This window comes from Jaculus jaculus, chromosome 2 (assembly GCF_020740685.1).
Source record: "Jaculus jaculus isolate mJacJac1 chromosome 2, mJacJac1.mat.Y.cur, whole genome shotgun sequence".
NCBI classification, from domain to species: Eukaryota; Metazoa; Chordata; class Mammalia; order Rodentia; family Dipodidae; genus Jaculus; species Jaculus jaculus.
Genome location: NC_059103.1, coordinates 18824008 through 18842745, shown reverse-complemented (window position 1 = coordinate 18842745; position 18738 = coordinate 18824008). Strand labels below are relative to the sequence as shown.

Sequence of the window (18738 nt, the reverse complement as noted above, 5' to 3'; positions counted from 1 at the left end):
GAGGATTGCTGTGAGTTCAAGGCCAGACTAAGACTACATAGTGAATTCCAGGTCAGCCTGGGATAGAGTGAAACCCTACCTCGATAGAAACCAAAAAAAAAAAAAAAAAAAGTAATACTAAGTAGATGGTGTGTACAAATTCTGCAAAAAATTATCAAAATGAATATATATACACACACAAAAAATTACATATACAACAAAAAAATATAAGGTCATGTAGTATGTTATAAATAATATGTAGACTTTTCCTCCTTGCAGAATATAATTTGTAAGTGCTTTTCAGTTTAGGTCAGTCCAAAGAGTGGGTTTTGAAAATTTAAAATTTAGTACTTGTAGCCAGGTGCGCACCTTTAGTCCTAGCACTTGGGAGGCAGAGTTAAGAGGATCACCGTGAGTTCAAGGCTGCCTTAAGACTACCTAGTGAATTCCAGGTCGGCCTGGATTAGTGAGACCCTGCCTCAAAAAAACAAGAAAAAACAAAAAATTTATTTCTTTGGCTAGAAAGATTGCTTAATAGATAAGGTGCTTGCCTGAGAAGCCTAAGTACCTAGGTTCAAGTCCTTGGTACCCACGTAAACCAGATGTACAAGGTGGCGCATGTTTCTGGAGTTTGTTTGCAGTGGCACACCCATTCTCTCCCTTGTCCCCACCTTTTTCTATCAAAAATAAATAAATGTAGTGCTTTACTTATGAACTTTCTTCAGCTACTGACCAGCTTCTTTGTCTCTTGGTTTTAGGATTTAAGCATTGAGGAACAGTCAGAGTGTACTCAGGACTTTTACCAGAATGTGGCTGAAAGAATGCAGACTCGTGGAAAAGGTAACCGCTGTGGGGTGGTTCCTGGGCTGACAGCATTATCACTTAGAAGTTCCCCTCCTTCTCTGATGGCCCAGCTGGTGCCCACGCATCCTGTGAACCATTTCACTAAATTCTGGCAGCTGGTCTTATACCTTATAGTGCCTTTGAGTGCCACCATGTGTGTTTCTTTCTCAGATGACCAAAACAGTTGGTAGTGTGGTAAGTGATGTGTAATGTCTGTGTTGTGGGTAAAGGTGAAGTAGACTTGAGAACTTTGTGTATATTTGTGGCGTTATGCATGTGTGGGCAGGTTTCTGTGTTTACACATGTGAAAGCCAGTGGAAGATATTGGTGCCGCCTTCTATATCTCTTTCTCCTTATTTCCTTGAGCCAGTGTCTCTCATTAAACCTGGAGATCCTTGTTTTTCAGTTAGACTGGCTGACCAGCTCCAGAGATCTTCCTGTCTCCACCCTACACAGTACTGGTGTTACTAGGGTTATAGGCATGCATAGCCACACCCACCTTTTTATTGTGGGTAGTGTGTGTGTGTGTGTGTGTGTGTGTGTGTGTGTGTGTGTGTATTTCCAGGCCGACCTGGAATTCATTATGTAGTCTCAAGGTGGCCTCGAGCTCATGGCAGTCCTACCTCTGCCTCCCAAGTGCTGGGTTTAAAGAAAGGCATGTACCACCACACCAGGAAAAGTTGTAAATTTTTAAAGTATATTTTAAAATGTGACCTCTATAGTTTCTTTTCTTTTTTTTTTTTTTTTTTTTCTCGAGGTAGGGTCTCACTCTGGCCCAGGCTGACCTGGAATTAACTCTGTAATCTCAGGGTGGCCTTGAACTCATGGCGATCCTCCTACCTCTGCCTCCCGAGTGCTGGAATTAAAGGCGTGCGCCATCATGCCCGGCTCTCTCTATAGTTTCTTTACTGGATGTGTTTAATGTATTTCTAGTAAATTGCTTTTTGCTATATAGAAAGTGCTATGCAAACAGCATCTTAAAATTCTCCTCTTGAGTTTTGTGTGCACTTGTTTGTTTCAGTGCCTCCAGAACGAGCTGAGAAGATCATGGACCAGATTGAAAAGTACATCATGACTCGTCTGTATAAGCATGTCTTCTGTCCAGAAACAACTGACGATGAAAAGAAAGATCTCGCCATTCAGAAAAGAATCAGGTGATTTGTCTCTTACTTACCGCCACCCCACCCCCTCTCTCTCTTTTTTTTTTTTTTTTTTTTTTTTTTTCAGGTAGGGTCTGTCACTAGCCTAGGATAACCTGGAATTCACTATGTAGTCTCAGGATGGCCTCAAACTCACAGTGATCTTTCTACTTCAGCCACTCAAGTGCTGGGATTAAAGACGTGAGCAACCATGCCCAGCACAGAAAAAGAGAGAGAGACAGACAGAGACACAGAGAAGGAGAGAGAGAGAAAGAATGAGAATGAGAGGATGAATATGAATGAATGAGAATGGGCACACCAGGGCCTCTAGCCACTGCAAACAAACTCCAGAGGCAATTGCCATCTTAAGCATCTGTCTTTATGTGGGTATTGAGGAATCAAGCTCAGCTTCTTAGGCTATGCAGGGAAATGCCTTTGTCATCAAGTTCTCTCTCTAGCCCTTATTTACTGTCTCTAATGGAAGAATGCATTGTAGGGAAATGTCGCACTTGAGTGTCTGACCTTGAGAGACAGTAGCAGCTAAACTGTCCTTCCTAGCACAGGAATTGCCATGCAGCCTACCAGGCTGTGGTACCTTGCTTATTCAGGTAGCTCTAAATAAGAACCATGTTTGGTGTTAGAGGTTGTTTCAGATCTCCAGATTTTCCAGGGAAGGTGTGTAAGGCTTGATTTCTTCCCCTTTCCCCCATGCTGTAGTCAGGTTCATGTTGCTAAGATGAACATCCAAACTAGACACAGTTCATGGCAGGAAGGGGTTTATTTCAGGTTTACAGATCCAGGGGGAAGTTCCATCCATGGCAGAAAAAGCATCTTCCACACATATAAACAGGAAAATTGCAGCAAGCAAGGCCATCGCCAGCTTACATACCAAAAAGCAGCAGACATAAACCAGCAGCAAGCAGGAACCCAGGCAGAACTCAAACAGCTTTGCCTACCTTTGGGCTGGAAATAAAATCCTCCCTGCAAAACCTTAGGGCAGGACCCCAGGATCTGCTTCCAGTGACACCTTCTCCAGCCAGGTGGCTGGATACCCAAGTTACAAGCTTTAATAAAACACTTGGGGGATATACATTCAAACTACCACACCCCACTTTATTTTATTTTTCATGGTAGGGTCTCACCTCCTGGCTTCTTTTGTCTCTTAACCTCCCAGGTGCTGGGATTATAGGTATGAGCTACCATTCCCAACTGGCTTTTTCTTTTTCTTTTTTTTTCCCCCATTTTATTTAGCTTGGGTTCCCAGCCCATGAATCATGCCACCCACATTTGGGGTGGGTCTTCCCTCCTCAGTTAATCTTCTCTGAGTATGTCCTCACAGAAGTTGACTCCTAGGGGGATTCTAAATCCAATCAAGAGACAGTGAAGATTGTCACACCATCTAAGTGTGAAAACATTCTGTGGCTGAACCATAGCAAGGTGTATCTAAAGGCTCTCATGTCCCTCTGCCTAGAAACCCTAAGTGAGATCTTAGGTAAAGGGCTGGTAATCACAGACACATCTGGACATTTCAAACCTGAAGCAAGGAGTTGATATTGGACAGGGGCAAGATATAACTCAAGGCCATGACCAGACTTAGGTACATGGATGTTGGACTGAACAATAGGTTGAGACCATTAACCAAGCAAACAATCAGTTCAGCAACAGAGTTCAGGAGTTGATATTGGACAGGGGCAAGATACAACTCAAGGCCATGACCAGACTTAGTTACATGGATGTTGGACTGAACAATAGGCTGAGACCATTAACCAAGCAAACAATCAGTTCAGCAGCAAGAGTTCAGAGTGAAGTCTGGGTGTGGCCAGTGAGAATACCATGATTCAGGGTGAGGAGACATCTTGCTGTAGATCTTGGATAGTTCCTGAATGTCTTAGAAGTTCAAGTATGCTTCGGAGGTCTAAAAGAAACACAGTCTGAAAGAAAATGATTGCTTGCAAACAGTGAGGGCAGCAGGCAGGAGATTCTCATGACTTCTCAGGGAGTGCTGTACAGCCTTAGTAGCAGAGTTCCTTTGAGCCAGGAGACTGTTGTGAGAGGTGTAGAAGTGATGTCTCATTTTGGGATTCTACTCTCTCACGTCACTTGAGTTCCTGATATGTGTTTGAACTTAGGATTGCCTGCTAGGTCAGTGATGCCTTTTTTTCCCATAATTGAAGGACATGGCAAGGTTGAAGGCCACCATCCATTCTTGGACTTCTCCTTTACCTCTCTCCCTGCAGAGCCCTGCACTGGGTCACACCTCAGATGCTGTGTGTCCCTGTTAATGAAGAAGTCCCGGAAGTGTCTGACATGGTGGTGAAAGCAATCACAGGTCAGTGGAAGCAAGAGCTTTATACTTGGCATTTTTCCTTTGTAGGTTAACATTTTGCTGCAATATTAGTAGTCCATACTTTTTTAGTGAAGAAAATGCTGTAAAGTATTTCTAAAATGCCAGATGTGTGAAAGCACTTTGCAAGAAGGCTAGTTTCATGATTTTGTGCATTTATAACAGCAGGAAATGCCTTTGCTTCTCACTTTTTAGTAACAAGGTCTCATTTCTTGAGCATTGAAATTACCTTAAGTAATTTTTCCTTCCTTCCTTCCTTCCTTCCTTCCTTCCTTCCTTCCTTCCTTCCTTCCTTCCTTCCTTCCTTCCTTCCTTCCTCCTTCCTCTCTCTCTCTCTCTTTCTCCCCCCCACCCCCCGCCCAAACTAACCTGATCTCATTCTGTATTTCCAAGCTGGCCTTGAACTCACAGTGATACTTTTATCTCTGCCTCCTGAGTGCTGGGAATGAAGGCATGCAATACCATCCCTGGCCACTTTTTTTTTTTTTTTTTTTTAAAGACACGGTCTTTCTGTGGCTCAGGCTGGTTTTGAACACACTATGTGTCCTAGGATGGCCCCAAATTCAGTCTTTCTGCTTCAGCCCGATGTGTACTGGAGTTATAGGCTGTGTGCCACCACACCTGACTATTCAGAGACTCATAATAAAAAGCTTAAGGCTATCAAGACCAACTTTTTTAAAAGTTTAATTTTATTATGTGCATATGTGCATGCATATTGTGTGTATGGCTACACCAAATCTCTTTCCACTGCAGACAAATGTGTGGCTGGGGAATTGAACCTGGGTAGGCAGGCTATGGAAGCAAGTGCCTTTAAGCACTGAGTCCCCCGAGGGAAAGCTCAACAGACTGCCTTTTTCTTAATGTGTGTGTGAGTGAAAATTGGTGTACCAGGGTCTCCAGATGTATGCGCCTCCTTGTGCACATGTGCGACCTTGTACACTCACGTCACTGTGTGTTTGGCTGTACTTGGCTGAAAGTAAAGAAAGACTACGTAAAGCCAGCATCTTTGAATGAGGGAGGGGGAGAGAGAGAGGCAGACAGAGGGAATCTGGCAGCTTCCTTAGAAAAGATCTTCCAATAAAGAGATTTTTCTTCTAGAATTTGAGTAAAATGCCAACTTCTTTTCATGATCTTTCCAGGATTTATAAAACCAAGTTTATAGAACTAGGATAATGCACCTAACAAGATCTCGCTATGCAGAGAAAGAGGCAGACAGTGAGCGTGGATGTTGCTAGGGCCTCCTGTGATGGGTAAACGTATGCACCAGTCTGTGCATCTGGCTTTGTGTGCATACTGGGGAATCAAACCTGGGCCGTCAGGGTTTGTAGGCAAGTGCCTTTAAACACTTAGCTATCTCCCCAGCCTCCCAGGAGGTCTTTTGACAGTAGAAACTCAGCAGCAGAATTTAAAAAGACTTAGTTCTTTTCTCCCATCTCAGGTCCTATGTCTTGTCAGACCATGTGTAGATGCATTTTGGCTTTTCTTTGTAATGTGAACTCGTCTGTCAGAATATAAGAGCTATCATAGGCTGTGTTGCAGTCAGGTTCACATTGCTGGTAGAAATCACCAAGAGCAAGCTTGTGGGAAAAAGAGGTTTATTTTGTCTTGCAGGCTCAAGAGGAAGCTCCACAGTGGCAGGGGGAAACGATGGTTTGAGCAGAGGATGAACATCACCCCCTGACTCACATAAGGTTGACCATAGCAGTGGGAGAGCATGCTAAACACTGCCATGGGGAAACTAGCTATAATACCCATAAGCCCGCCCCAACAATACACTCCCTCCAGGAAGCGTTAATTCCCAAATCTCCATCAGCTGGGAACCTAGCATTCAGATCACCCAAGTTTATGGGAAACATCTGAATCAAACTGCCACAAAAATGTAAAAACATGAATAGGAAAGCATGTATTTTTGCTAGGTGTAGTGGTGCATACCTTTAATCTGAGCAGCTCAGGAGTCTGAGGCAGGAGAATGGTGAGTTTGAGACCAGCCTTGGCTGCATAGTGAGATCTTGTTAGTTGCATTGCCATAGTTCTATAAATTGGATTTATAAGCCCTGGAGAGATACTGAAATGAGAAGGCTATATTTTAGTCAAATTCAAGGAGAAAAATCTTACTACTTACTGGAAGACCTATTTTATGGAAGCTGCCAGATTTAGAAAACACCAAGTTGAAATCGAAGATAAATTTATCAACCAAGGCAGCCTTCATAGCCAGTTCTCAGAAACAGGGGAGGCTCCAGGCTTTATCTACTGGGCCATGGCTCATGGAGCCCCCAGTGAAGCAGGCGTTAGCAGGATGCATCCATCTGTAAATAGGTGGGTAGGGAGTGTTTGCAGCCCAAAGATCCAAGAAATGTAGCTGTGTTCTGTGAACAGTGGAACTGATTGTGGGACTAAGAGATGCTGTCTGTCAACTTGTGCAGGGCACTAAGTATACAGAGAACTACAAAACACTGGGAGAACCATCATGTTTAGAAAACACTCCAGAATGGTGTTTTGCTGTGAGGTCTAGGTTGTTGGCCTCAGCCTCCTGAGGCTGTGACTGCAGGTGATGCATCTGCACCCAGCTTCTTCATGCTTTCTTTATCTCTCTTTGTATGTGGCATGTTTATATTATATGTATGGATGTGTGTGTGTCACAGTGAGCATATGGAAGTCAGAGGACAACCCTGCATGTTAGTCCTCTCCTTCTACCCTGTTTGTGACAAGTCTGTCTTGTTTGCTGCTGCACACTCCAGCCTAGTTGGTTGGGGAATTTTGGGATTTTACTGGCTTTGCCTACCATTGGCCATAGGCATATTGATACCACAGATGGCTACTTGTGTCTAGCTTTAAGTGGACTCTGGGGGAACCCAACTCTGATTGTCAAGCTTGAATAGTAAGTACTTTTAACTGCTGAGCCATCTCCTTATCCTCCTCCTCTCCTAAGACTTTTTAAAAAAATGTATTTGCAAGGAGGAGGGGAGAGGGAGAGAATGGGCAAGCCGGGACCTCTAGCCACTGCAAATGAATTCCAGATGCATGTGCATCAGGCCTTACTGGGGAAGAGAGCCCAGGTCATTAGGCTTTGCAATCAAGAGCCTTTAACTACTGAGCCACCTCTCCAGCCCTTTTCTAAGGCTTTTTTTTTTTAATATTTTTTTTTGTTGTTCATTTTTTTATTTATTTATCTGAGAGTGACAGACACAGAGAGAAAGACAGGTAGAGGGAGAGAGAGAGAATGGGCGCGCCAGGGCTTCCAGCCTCTGCAAATGAACTCCAGACGCGTGTGCCCCCTTGTGCATCTGGCTAACGTGGGACCTGGGGAACCGAGCCTCGAACCGGGGTCCTTAGGCTTCATAGGCAAGCGCTTTAACCGCTAAGCCATCTCTCCAGCCCCCCCTTTTTTTTTTTAATTCAGGCAAGCCTAATAGACTGGCCCCTTTTTGAGAGAGAGAGATGGGGGTCAGGGAGGAGAATTGGCACACCAGGGCCTCCAGCCACTGCAAACAAATGACAGACACATGTGCCACCTTGTGCATCTGGCTTATGTGGGTACTGGGGAATTGACTCTGGGTCTTTAGGCTTTGCAGGAAAGTGCCTTAACTGCTAAGCCATCTCTCCAGCCACCTCTAAAGTATTTTTTTTAAAAGAACATGTCACAAGAACAAGTCAGAGAGTCTTATCACCATTAATCTCTTTGCTCTGAGGGTATGGGTATTAAGGAGTGCCCAGGCTATGGTTAGAGGCATATTTCCTTTTCTCTGGCCACTGTCAGAATTTCTGTCTGGCTGTGGGAGCCATCAGCCTAGAGCAGTGTCTCAGATGTGTGCTAGCTGCTCTCAGGGGACATTTGGTATTGGGAGTTTTGCTTTGAGTGCTAAGGATTGAACCCATTACCTGTGCACCCTCATATGTGCTCTGTTACCATAGCTGTTGGGAAACTATGGACTCAGAGCTTCATGAAGATAAGCCCAGGCTGGAGCCAGGCGTGGTGGCGCATGCTTTTAATCCCAGCACTCGGGAGGCAGAGGTAGGAGGATTGCCATGAGTTCGAGGCCACCCTGAGACTCCATAATGAATTCCAGGTCAGCCTCGGGCTAGAGTGAGACCCTACCTTGAAAAACCAAACAACAACAACAAAAAAATCTAAGCCCAGGCTGAGACAGAGCACATTTACTCAGTCCTGTTTTTTTTCTGCTGGACAGATAGCATAATGAAGTGATCTTAGGACTCTGATGGCTGACAATAGCAAGCAGGTTTTTGTGTCAGGGAATCATAACACATTGAATAAAACATATGGCAGTAGCTTTCCTGTTCTGTTTCTCTTAATGTAGGCTTTGCAGTGCAGATCATCAACTGCACATCAGAATAGGACCAGAAGCTCCACAGAATGAACCTCTTTTAGGCTGCAGGATACGAAGCAGTGTGCGGGGACTCTGCAGACAAGTAGAGTCCTAAAAAGTTCCATAGGACCTCCTTCAGTCTGCAAGGTGCTAGGAGGGGGCCTCTGCAAGGGAGTTGGGCCAGGAGAGGTCCACAGAACTTCCTCCAGGCTGCAGGATGCTGGGAAGAGGAGCTTCTGCAGAGAGCTGGGTGCCAGAAGTTCTAAAGAACCTCCTTCAAGCTGCAGGAAGCTGGGGGAGGCTCTGCAGGGTGAAAGGTATAGAAGTGGTTGAAGTGTTTCTTCTTTATTTTCTCCCTTCTCTCCATTTTATACTCCACTCCTGTACTTGGGTACTGACAGCCATACTCATCTAGATAAAAGTAACTCGTCTTTAATGAAAAAGTGTTCACTAGTTTGAAGTAGAGGCTGGTACTTGGCATGGTGGCACATGCCTGAAATTCTAGCGCTCGGGTGGCAGAGGCAGGAGGATTGTCACATGTTTGAGTCCAGCTCATTCACATAGTGAGTTACAAGCAAGTCAAAGCTAGATAGCAAGTTCCTGTCTCCAAAAAACAAAAACGTAGGGAGCATTGCTCAGGGGTGGAATACCTGCCTAGAATTCCCCAGTGAGGGATTGGATTAGAGAAGTGGCTCAGTGGTATAGCACATACCTAGAACCTGCCAGTGATGAGTTGCTTAATAGTGTTGGCTTAATAGTAGTGTCTGTCTAGAATCCACAGTTGAGAGACTATAGGGGGTGGCTCAGTGGTGGAGCACCTGTCTAGAATGCCAGAATGAGGGACTTCGAATGTGGATTAGTGATTGAGCATTTGCCTAGAATCCCATAGTGAGGGGCTGGAGGTATGGCTCAGCAGTAGGGTTATTGTCTATCGTATGGCCCTTTGGTTCTAACCCCAGTACTTAAAAAAAAAAAAAAGTAAAGGGCTGGAGGGATGGCTTAGTGGTTAAGGCATTTGCCTGAAAGCCAAAGGACCCAGGTTCAATTCACCAGGACCCACGTTAGCCAGATGCACAAGGGGGTACACACGTCTGGAGTTTGTCTGCAGTGCCTGGAAGCCCTGGCATGCCCATTCTCTTCCCCCTGCCTCTCTGTCAAATAAATAAATAGAAATAATTTTTTTTAAGTAAAGTGACGTAGTTCACACCATGAGCTTCTTGTGGGAATGAAACATTAGGAAGTTAATGTGAGGCCTGCATTTGTCCTGCCTATCTTCACACACATTCTGTCCGTGGTCAGTGTCCTAGGAGGCTGCTGGGTTGTCAGCCTAAGGGATGACAGCAAAGAGTAGAGGCCTGGGCTGTGCACCTTTGCCCAGTGTGATCTAGAACTGATTCCTGCCTTTCAGGGGCATCTTTAATCCGTTAAGGGGCGTCCTCTCTCCTGATGGGTAGCAGACCACACACCCTCAGGCACCCTTCTCCCTCTCTGCTTCAGAGTGTGGATGGCATTTCTTGTTTTCACCTGTGACAGAGGCCTACACTTACCAGAGCCCACTAGGTGCTTTTCTGGGCAGGACATCAAAGACAGCAAGGGATTTTTCTGTTAGAGAAATTACACGTTCTTTTGCGGTAATGACCCCTTTGCATTATTCCTTCTGCTAGCAAGCAGAGTGTGAGGGTCATGAACGTTCTGTAGGACTGAATGATTTGGAAACCCAAGGAGTAAGACTGAGAGTGTGGCACAGTGGTTGAGTGCTTGCCTGTTCTGCACGAGGCCCTGAGTCTAATCCCTAGTACTGCAAAAACAAAATAAAACAAATAGAAGCCCAAGGACGGGCTACTGCAGACCCAAGAGGGTTGGGTTTTAGTGGCTTTGTTCTGGTGTTTGGTGTCACAGTGACATTCCTTTTCATTTTACATTTCACTAACTTGTATTGATTATGAATGTTAACAGTGTTCAATGTGATAACTGCAGTCAAGCATGTACTGAGAAAATCATTTCCCTCTCCTTTTCTTTACATTTGGAGCTGTGTCTCCTGCAAATCTTTAGATATATATGTCATACAGTTTGTGGGCTGTAGTCCTCTCTCTGCTGCTGAGCATCTGCACTTGCTGTTCTCGTTAACTCTGTTTTGGACCTGTTGTCTACCTCCACACCTTCTAGCAGTGATGGTTCTCCACTCAGTTTGACTCTGGCTTTCTTTCATACCTGAGAAAGAACTTGTTACACTTGTGAAAAGCAGTTTACAGGCCAAGACTTTGTGAGCTGTATTTAAAAGCATCTACAGTAGGGAAGAAGCAGCAAATAGGTCATTTAAAGCAGTCTTCCGCTGGGTGTGGTGGCACATGCCTTTAATCCCAGCACTTGGGGACCAGAAGTAGGAGGATGGCTGTGATTTTTGAGGTCAATTTGGGACTACAGAGCGAGTTCAAGGTCAACCTGGGCTTAGAGTGAGATCCTACCTCAAAAAATACAATGACATATAAGTAGGTGAGTAAGTATGTATCAATAAAAAATAAGTAAAGAAAGAAAGAAAGAAAGAGGCCTTCCTTTTCCATGGATCTTAAGGGAAATGTGTAGGAGGGGTGCTAGTTTCCCCAAGGCTTATATCCAGACATGCCTTCAAATTCCCACTCTGTCATGCTCTCTGTATGATCTTGGGCAAACCATATAACCTCTGACCCTCAGACCCTCATTCACTATATATGAAATGGGCAATAATAGTACCCACTGCAGTCTGAGGAGGAAAAGGAAAATACACCTTTAGTATTCTGTGGAGAGGCTGGTCTGTATTCTGTGTTTGGGCATGAACTTGTGTTTACTGCTTTTCATCTTAGTTCACTGATGGTGAGAGATTAGGGAGGGCACGTCTGACACTTAATGCTAAAAGCAACGTCCCACTGTTTACTTTCTTTTCCTCTCCTGAGTGGCAGGCACATACCACCATGTTTGGCCTGTTGCTTCTTCAGTATGATGGCTTTCTCACAGTGGCACTGTCTCCTCTACTTTACAGACATCATTGAGATGGACTCGAAGCGTGTTCCTCGTGACAAGCTGGCCTGTATCACTAGGTGCAGCAAGCACATCTTCAATGCTATAAAGATCACCAAGAATGAGCCTGCTTCTGCTGACGACTTCCTGCCCACCCTCATTTACATTGTCCTGAAGGGTAACCCCCCACGCCTGCAGTCCAACATCCAGTACATCACCCGCTTCTGCAACCCAAGCCGCCTGATGACAGGCGAAGATGGCTACTACTTCACCAATCTGGTAAGATTTGGTTCCTGGGGCCTGAGAGAAGAATCAGGAACATGATGGGTCACTCACAGGTCAGTGCAGCTCAGAGGCTTCGTGTCATAGTGTGTGAGACCAGGCTGTGGCAGTACTCTACCTCCCAGAGATGGTGTGACTATTCTAGGGATCAGATGGCCCTCCTCTGCTGCAGGGGCAGCATCTGTCTGAGGTGAGAGTTATGCTGGGTGGGTTTTACCGCATGCTCTTCACTCATTCTTATTTTACCACTTGTGACACAGATCTCCCCTCTGAGAATTCTGGATATCTGAGTGTGCCATCTGGTCCCTGTTGTATGTCACTGTGACCCTCTGTCATCTAGGGTGAAGGGAACCTTAGACCATTTTGGTGCTGGTGTAGGTGAATGGCAATATGGCGTGACCACTAATGGGAATGGCATACTGGGAGAGTCATTTGATGAGGAAGCAGCTTCAGTTCTGAGGGATAAAAAAGGTTTTAAAATTGATGTGAATGTTTGAAGCCTCTCTGACCTGACTGTGATGATGTTCTCTTTCTTCTGCAGTGTTGTGCTGTGGCTTTCATTGAGAAATTAGATGCCCAGTCTTTGAATTTAAGTCAGGAGGATTTTGACCGCTACATGTCTGGCCAGACCTCCCCCAGGAAGCAGGAGTCTGAGAGTTGGTCTCCTGAGGCCTGCTTAGGTGTGAAGCAGATGTATAAGAACTTGGACCTCTTGTCTCAGCTGAATGAACGGCAGGAAAGGATCATGAGTGAAGCCAAGAAACTTGAGAAAGACTTAATAGACTGGACAGATGGAATTGCAAAGGAAGTTCAAGACATTGTTGAGAAATACCCACTTGAAATTAAACCTCCAACTCAGCCGTTGGCAGCTATTGACTCTGAAAATGTTGAGAATGATAAACTCCCTCCTCCCTTGCAACCTCAGGTGTATGCAGGATGATGTGGGCTCATGGTGGTATCTACTCAAGCCTGAATTGTAGGGAACTCTCGTGCAGTCCACTGATCCAGTCTAGAGTCAGTTGCTTAATGAGTTGTCAGAGAAATTTTAAGGTACAGTTTTTGGAGATTGTCTTGTTTTGTTTTCCTGACAGGGGAAGGTTAGAAAATAATAATGAATTATTTATTTGAATTAATGAATTAGATTCATTTAAGGTTTGTGTGAAAATTTTTGTTTAAATTCTTTATTTCTTCCATGATTTTCTTCTGTGCTTCCTCTGTGGTATTAACTGTAGTTGGTTTGGGGTAAATAATTGCCTTTCAAAGGATAAAAGAAATGGATTCCACAAAGCCTATATTGAAAGGAATTCAATGTTGCCACACACTCCCAGTGTGAAATAATTTTTTAATTGTAAAGATAGAAGATATATTAATAAGTAAATATGTAAAATTGTAAATATGTAAAAATAATACTGTCTGCTGTGCATGGCATTTCATGTGTTATTTTTTTTTTTTGTTTAAAATGAAGTATATTGAGTGTTTGCCTTTGGTACCATTTTATTTTGTTTGTCCCACTAAAATGATTCTAAAAGTGTCTATGCATATTTTGCTTAAAATGTGGACTTCCCCTTCAATAGAATGTAGCCCTATCTGCCCTGACTTTGAGATCCTATATGACAATGCAGCTTATGAGGTTGTGATGTCACTGAGCATCACAATAACTTTTATTCAGTATACACAGTATATACTTTGAACCTCTGAGCTATGCTTCTAGCAGCTCTTCCTCCTGTTTATTCAACAAGTTGCTCCCTACCTGTTTTAGTGATTATTATTATTATTATTATTATTATTATTATTAAGGTAGGGTTTCACTCTAGCTCAGGCTGACCTATTCACTATGGAGTCCCAGGGTGGCCTCGAACTCTCAGCGATCCTCCTACCTCTGCCTCCCGAGTGCTGGCATTAAAGATGTGTGCCACCATGTCCGGCTCCCTTTTTGAGACAGGGTTTTTCTAGGTAGTCTAGGTTAGCCTCAAACTTGATCTTCCTGCCTCAGCTTCTGGAGCTGGGATTTACAGATGTGTATCACAATGCTGAACGCATTTACAACCTTTTTAAGTGTGTGTGTGTGTGTGTGTGTGTGTGTGTGTATGTGTGTGTATGTGCAGATGAGTGTGTCTCACGTGGAGTCCAGAGGAGGGCTTCAGATGTTCTATATCACTCTTCTGCCTTATTTCTTTGAGACAGTCTTTCACTGAACCTGGAGCTCCCATTTTTTGGTGAAAAAGGCTGTTTAGTGAGCCCAGAGATTCTCCTCTGTCTTTGCCCCACTCAGAGCTGGAGTATAGGCATGCACAACCACGCCTGGCTTTTTATGTGGGTGCTGGGACTCAAACTCAGGTTCTCATACTTGTGCAGCAAGTGTTCTTACCCTCAGCCATCTCAGCCTCCACATTCAACAAATATTTATTGAGTTCTTTGAGGAGCTGGCTTTGAGCTGGGGTGAATGATGGGGACCCTCTCATGTTGCATTGTGAGCGGTAGGTGCCTTGCAGACTGTGTAAGTATGCTTTATGGACAAACTGAGTTATAAGTGACATAAACCCTGTTCTGAATTTTTCAACCTCAATACTTACATTTGTTTCCTGAGATTTACTTGTTATGGGGGTCTGCTTTTTGCATTATGGGATGGTTAGTGCATACCACTAGTTCTTTGTACCCACAAGTTGACAATAGCCCTCCCTCCCATAGATGTGAAAACTTGTGTACAGCAGGGTATGGTGGTGAATCTGTCAATCCTAGCACTTGGGAAGTGGAGGCAGGAGGATTAGGTGATCATGGTCATTCTGGGCTATATCACAAGTATAAGACACAATATACAAAAAACTCTGTCTCAAAAAAAAAAAAAAAGAAAAGAAAAGAAAAGGAAAGAAAAATAGTTGAAATGTTGCCAAAGTTCTTCTGGGGGCAAAATCAGCCTTTGTCCCTGTGAAGAACCTTTGGACCCTTCTCTTGATGTTTGATAAGATGAAACCAAAAAATGTTGCATAGTATAATGTTACTTAATATCTGTCAGTGAGGCTGGACAGCTATCTGCAGTGTGCAGCCTTCTCTAATCCTCGTGGACCTTTTACTGACTTGATTATACCATAGATGGACAGCTAACTCTTCCTTCAGTGCAAGCCTTTGACATGATTCTCAGTCTCTTTGTGAAATTGTGAATTCCCCAAGGTACCATTCTTGAGTGTTGTCATATCACACAGGCAGGTAAGAAAGCTTTACTTGATTTCCTAACAGTTTTTCCTAAGAGTACCACAACAGGTTTGTAGTGGAGTATTATTTGAACTAGAGTGAGCATAAAACTGTTTAATGCTTTATTTAAATTGACATAAATTCTACTGAGTTTGATACAGGCACTGTCATTAATCATGGAAGATGGCAGCCAGGTCTGCTGTCCCCAAGCTCACACAGAAGCTAGTGAGTTACTGTCAGAGGCTAATGAAAATCTTCTCTCACAATAATATGGGCCCAGGTGATTTCCATAGTCAGTTTTTATTTCCTATGTATTTTGTAGGTGCTAATCCAGGTCCATAGTCTTAACTGTCCTGGAAATATACAGTTCTTTTAGTTGTTTGTTAAATAAATACACATATCAAAGCCAGTGGTGGTGACACATGCCTGTAATTCTAGTGCTCTTCTGGTGGAGGAAGGCAGGAAGAACAGGGGTTCAAGGTCAGCCTTAGCTACATACTAAGTTTGAGGCCAGCCTGGATTGCATGATACCCTGTCTTGAAAAAGAAAAAAAAAACAAAACAGAAAAGGCAGTATCAGCACCCCCCCCCCCAAGGAAAAAAGCTGACTTCTGAGTTTCTTACAGGTCTTTACAATAGAGTGTTGAGTTTTTGTGGATATCTCACAGTTCAGTACTTGAGATAATGCACTCGGGTAGAGGCTTGTATCTCTCTTAGGTCAGCATTGACACAAAGGCCAGAGTTTCTGTTTTCTCCACAAAAAAATGTGGTATTTTACATACTGTAAATGTAATTTGAATCAATTGTTGGGCAAGAAGTCTTAATAAAACTTTATGATTCATCTTTTTCCCAAGATTATTGATGTTTATCTCTTCATAAGGAGAATACACATTTTTTCCAGTTATTTTTTGCCTGTGATAAAGGCTGGGGTTTCAAAGATAGAGAACAGATCAAGGCCTAGTACTACATAAAACTTTTAAGCCGGGCGTGGTGGCGCATGCCTTTAATCCCAGCACTCGGGAGGCAGAGGTAGGAGGATTGCCATGAGTTCAAGGCCACCCTGAGATGACAGAGTTAATTCCAGGTCAGCCTGGACCAGAGTGAGACCCTACCTCAAAAAAAAAAAAAAAAAAAAAAAACTTTTACCCTGGGGAGATGCAAACACGTCTCTTCACCCTAGATAAGATATTTGGGGTGCTTACAGGTGTGTGAACAGCCCGAAGCAGCTGTAACTTCCAGAAGTGTCAGCCCAGCATGGATGAGGACTTCCCTATAGCCGCTTAGATGGAGCTTCCTGTCTCTTGATATTCTACCCTCTACAACTGTATGTTCCTCTGAGGCTAGGAGACCTCTTGCATCATTGCATACAGCTGGCACGGGGTGCCTGAGACCTCAGGTATGAGTCTGACAGCCTTGAGGGAACATCAGAAGGCCTAATCTTACGAGTCTATTTGAAGGGTCCTAGTTATTTATTTGAGAGAGAGAAAGAGGCAGAGTGAGTATGGGTGTTCCATGGCCTCCTGCCACTGCAGACAAACTCTAGATGCATGTGCCACGTTGTGCATCTGGCCTTACATGGGCACTGGGGAATTGAACCTGGCTATCAGAATTTGCAAGCCAAGTGCCTTTAACTGCTGAGCTACCTACCCCCTCACCCCCCCCCCCGTGCTTTGGATAAGCTGGCAACAGTGTTTTTCTTAGAAGACAGTTCATAACAGATTGGTCAGAGTCTGCCCCTCAGTGGTTGCTTATTGCTTCTATAACCTGGGGAAGTAGTCATGTGATCTTTCAAGTTTCAACTCTCTCAGACTTGACCTCCTGAGCCCACCTCCTCACTACAGGAGGGAATATTTCAGTTGGGAAGAATTTGCTGTACAATATTAGTTTTAGAAACTTGTGTTGCTGTGACACAATACCTAACAGAACAACTTACAGGAAATACTGATTTTTATTTTATTTATTTGGAGAGTGAGTGAGTCTGAGAATGGATGTGTTAGGGCCTCTGGCCACTGCAGATGAATTTGAGATGCACACACTACTTTGTAGCATCTGGCTTTCTGTGGGTACTGGAGAATCAAACCTGGGTCGTTAGGCCTTGCAGGCAAGTACCTTAACTGCTGAACCATTTCTCCAGCTGTAAAGGTTGATTTTTTACTCATTGTTTCAGAAGGTCTCAGTCTATCATGGTGCCAGGAGTATGTGGCACGACTCCAATTGTGGCAGACGAGGAAGCCAAAAATGGGCAGAAGCAGGAACTGACCTGTTAATTCAAAGGCTGACCCCAGTGACCCACTTTCTTCAGCTAGGCCTCACTTCTCAGAACCTCTCAAAAGCGTGCCACCAGCTGTGGAACAAGGGTTCAAATACATGAGCCTTGTGGGACATTTAGATCTTGATTCTATCAGAAATGATATGAAACTTGGAAAATGTTTATTACAGGGCAAAGGTACACATTCAAAGATGTGTGTGGATCTCCCAAGAAAGTTGCATAGTGGGAGTTGGATTGGCAAAGTTTAATGGAAGGAGGATTACACATCACTTAAAGTTGGTTTGGTAAGAGGTGGAGAGATGGCTCAGCAGTGAAGAGCACTTCCTGTGCAAGCAGGAAGTCCTGGGGAGGCCTGAGAGACTGCTTGAGCTAGATCCAAGGACCTATATAATCAGCTGGGCATGGCCACGCTTTTCTCTAACACCACTTGGGGCAGGGGAACAGAGGCCCAGGTATCGTTGGAGTTTGCAAAACCAAGCAAGAACAAACAACCGTACCACCTCCAGAAGCTTCCAGTTCAATATGAGATGGGTTGAGATAAGAATGGGTGGAAGACCAGTGGTTGGGACACCTGAAGTTTCACTATGGCCACTGCAGGCAAGTGCCTGGGGCCCTACACAGACATGTGCATGCCATCTCTCTCTCTCTCTCTCTCTCTCTCTCTCTCTCTCTCTCACACACACACACACACACACACACACACACACACACACGTAAGAACATTTGGCAAAGGCAGGCTGGAAAGATGGTTTAGTGGTTAAGGTGCTTGCCTGCAAAGCCAAAGGACCCAGGTTCAGTTCCCCAGGACCCACTTAAGCCAGATACACAAGGTGGCGCATGCATCTGGAGTTCATTTGCAGCCATTGGAGGTGTCCATTCTCTGTCTGCCTCTTTCTCAAATAAATAAAAATCAAATATATTTCTTAAAAAGCCGAGTGTGGTGGTGCATGCCTTTAATCCTAGCACTTGTGAGGCAGAGGTAAAAGGATCACCATGAGTTCGAGGCCACTCTGAAACTACATTGTGAATTCCAGGTCAGCCTGGGCTAGGGTGAGACCCTACCTCAAAAAACCAGAAAAATAAATAAAATTTGGCAAAGGCAAAGAATTCCTGTGGACTGGAGTTGGCTCCTCATTTCTTCCTTCATATGGGGGTTTTCTGATGTGGCACTGATGCAGGATTTTGAGATTTGGGAGGGGTCTCCTAGATTTGTGAACAGTTCACACACGAGAAAGATAGGATCTAGAAGCTCATCTAAAAAGTTTTAGAAGAAACACGCACTTGTCGTGTGGTAGACACAGCATCTGCTGTGTGCCTCTACATGGAAGAAAGCTGAGAGATTAAGTGGTAATAGTTTTAAGGAAAAATAGCCGGG

The 18738-nt window shown here is 44.2% G+C and overlaps 1 protein-coding gene across 3 annotated transcripts in view; it reads left to right on the top strand.

Moving 5' to 3' along the window:
• The window catches only part of Rabgef1 (RAB guanine nucleotide exchange factor 1), a 56585-nt gene extending 42804 nt beyond the window's left edge, over nucleotides 1-13781 (top strand). For all 3 annotated transcript variants that reach the window (XM_004662614.3, XM_045144204.1, XM_045144205.1), the window contains exons 5-9: nucleotides 738-819; nucleotides 1844-1976; nucleotides 4199-4290; nucleotides 11647-11903; nucleotides 12448-13781. In XM_004662614.3, the coding sequence (XP_004662671.1) occupies nucleotides 738-819; nucleotides 1844-1976; nucleotides 4199-4290; nucleotides 11647-11903; nucleotides 12448-12846 (963 nt within the window). In that variant the 3' untranslated portion in view covers nucleotides 12847-13781. The remainder of the gene's footprint in view (nucleotides 1-737; nucleotides 820-1843; nucleotides 1977-4198; nucleotides 4291-11646; nucleotides 11904-12447) is intronic.
• Nucleotides 13782-18738: the final 4957 nt, after the last annotated feature.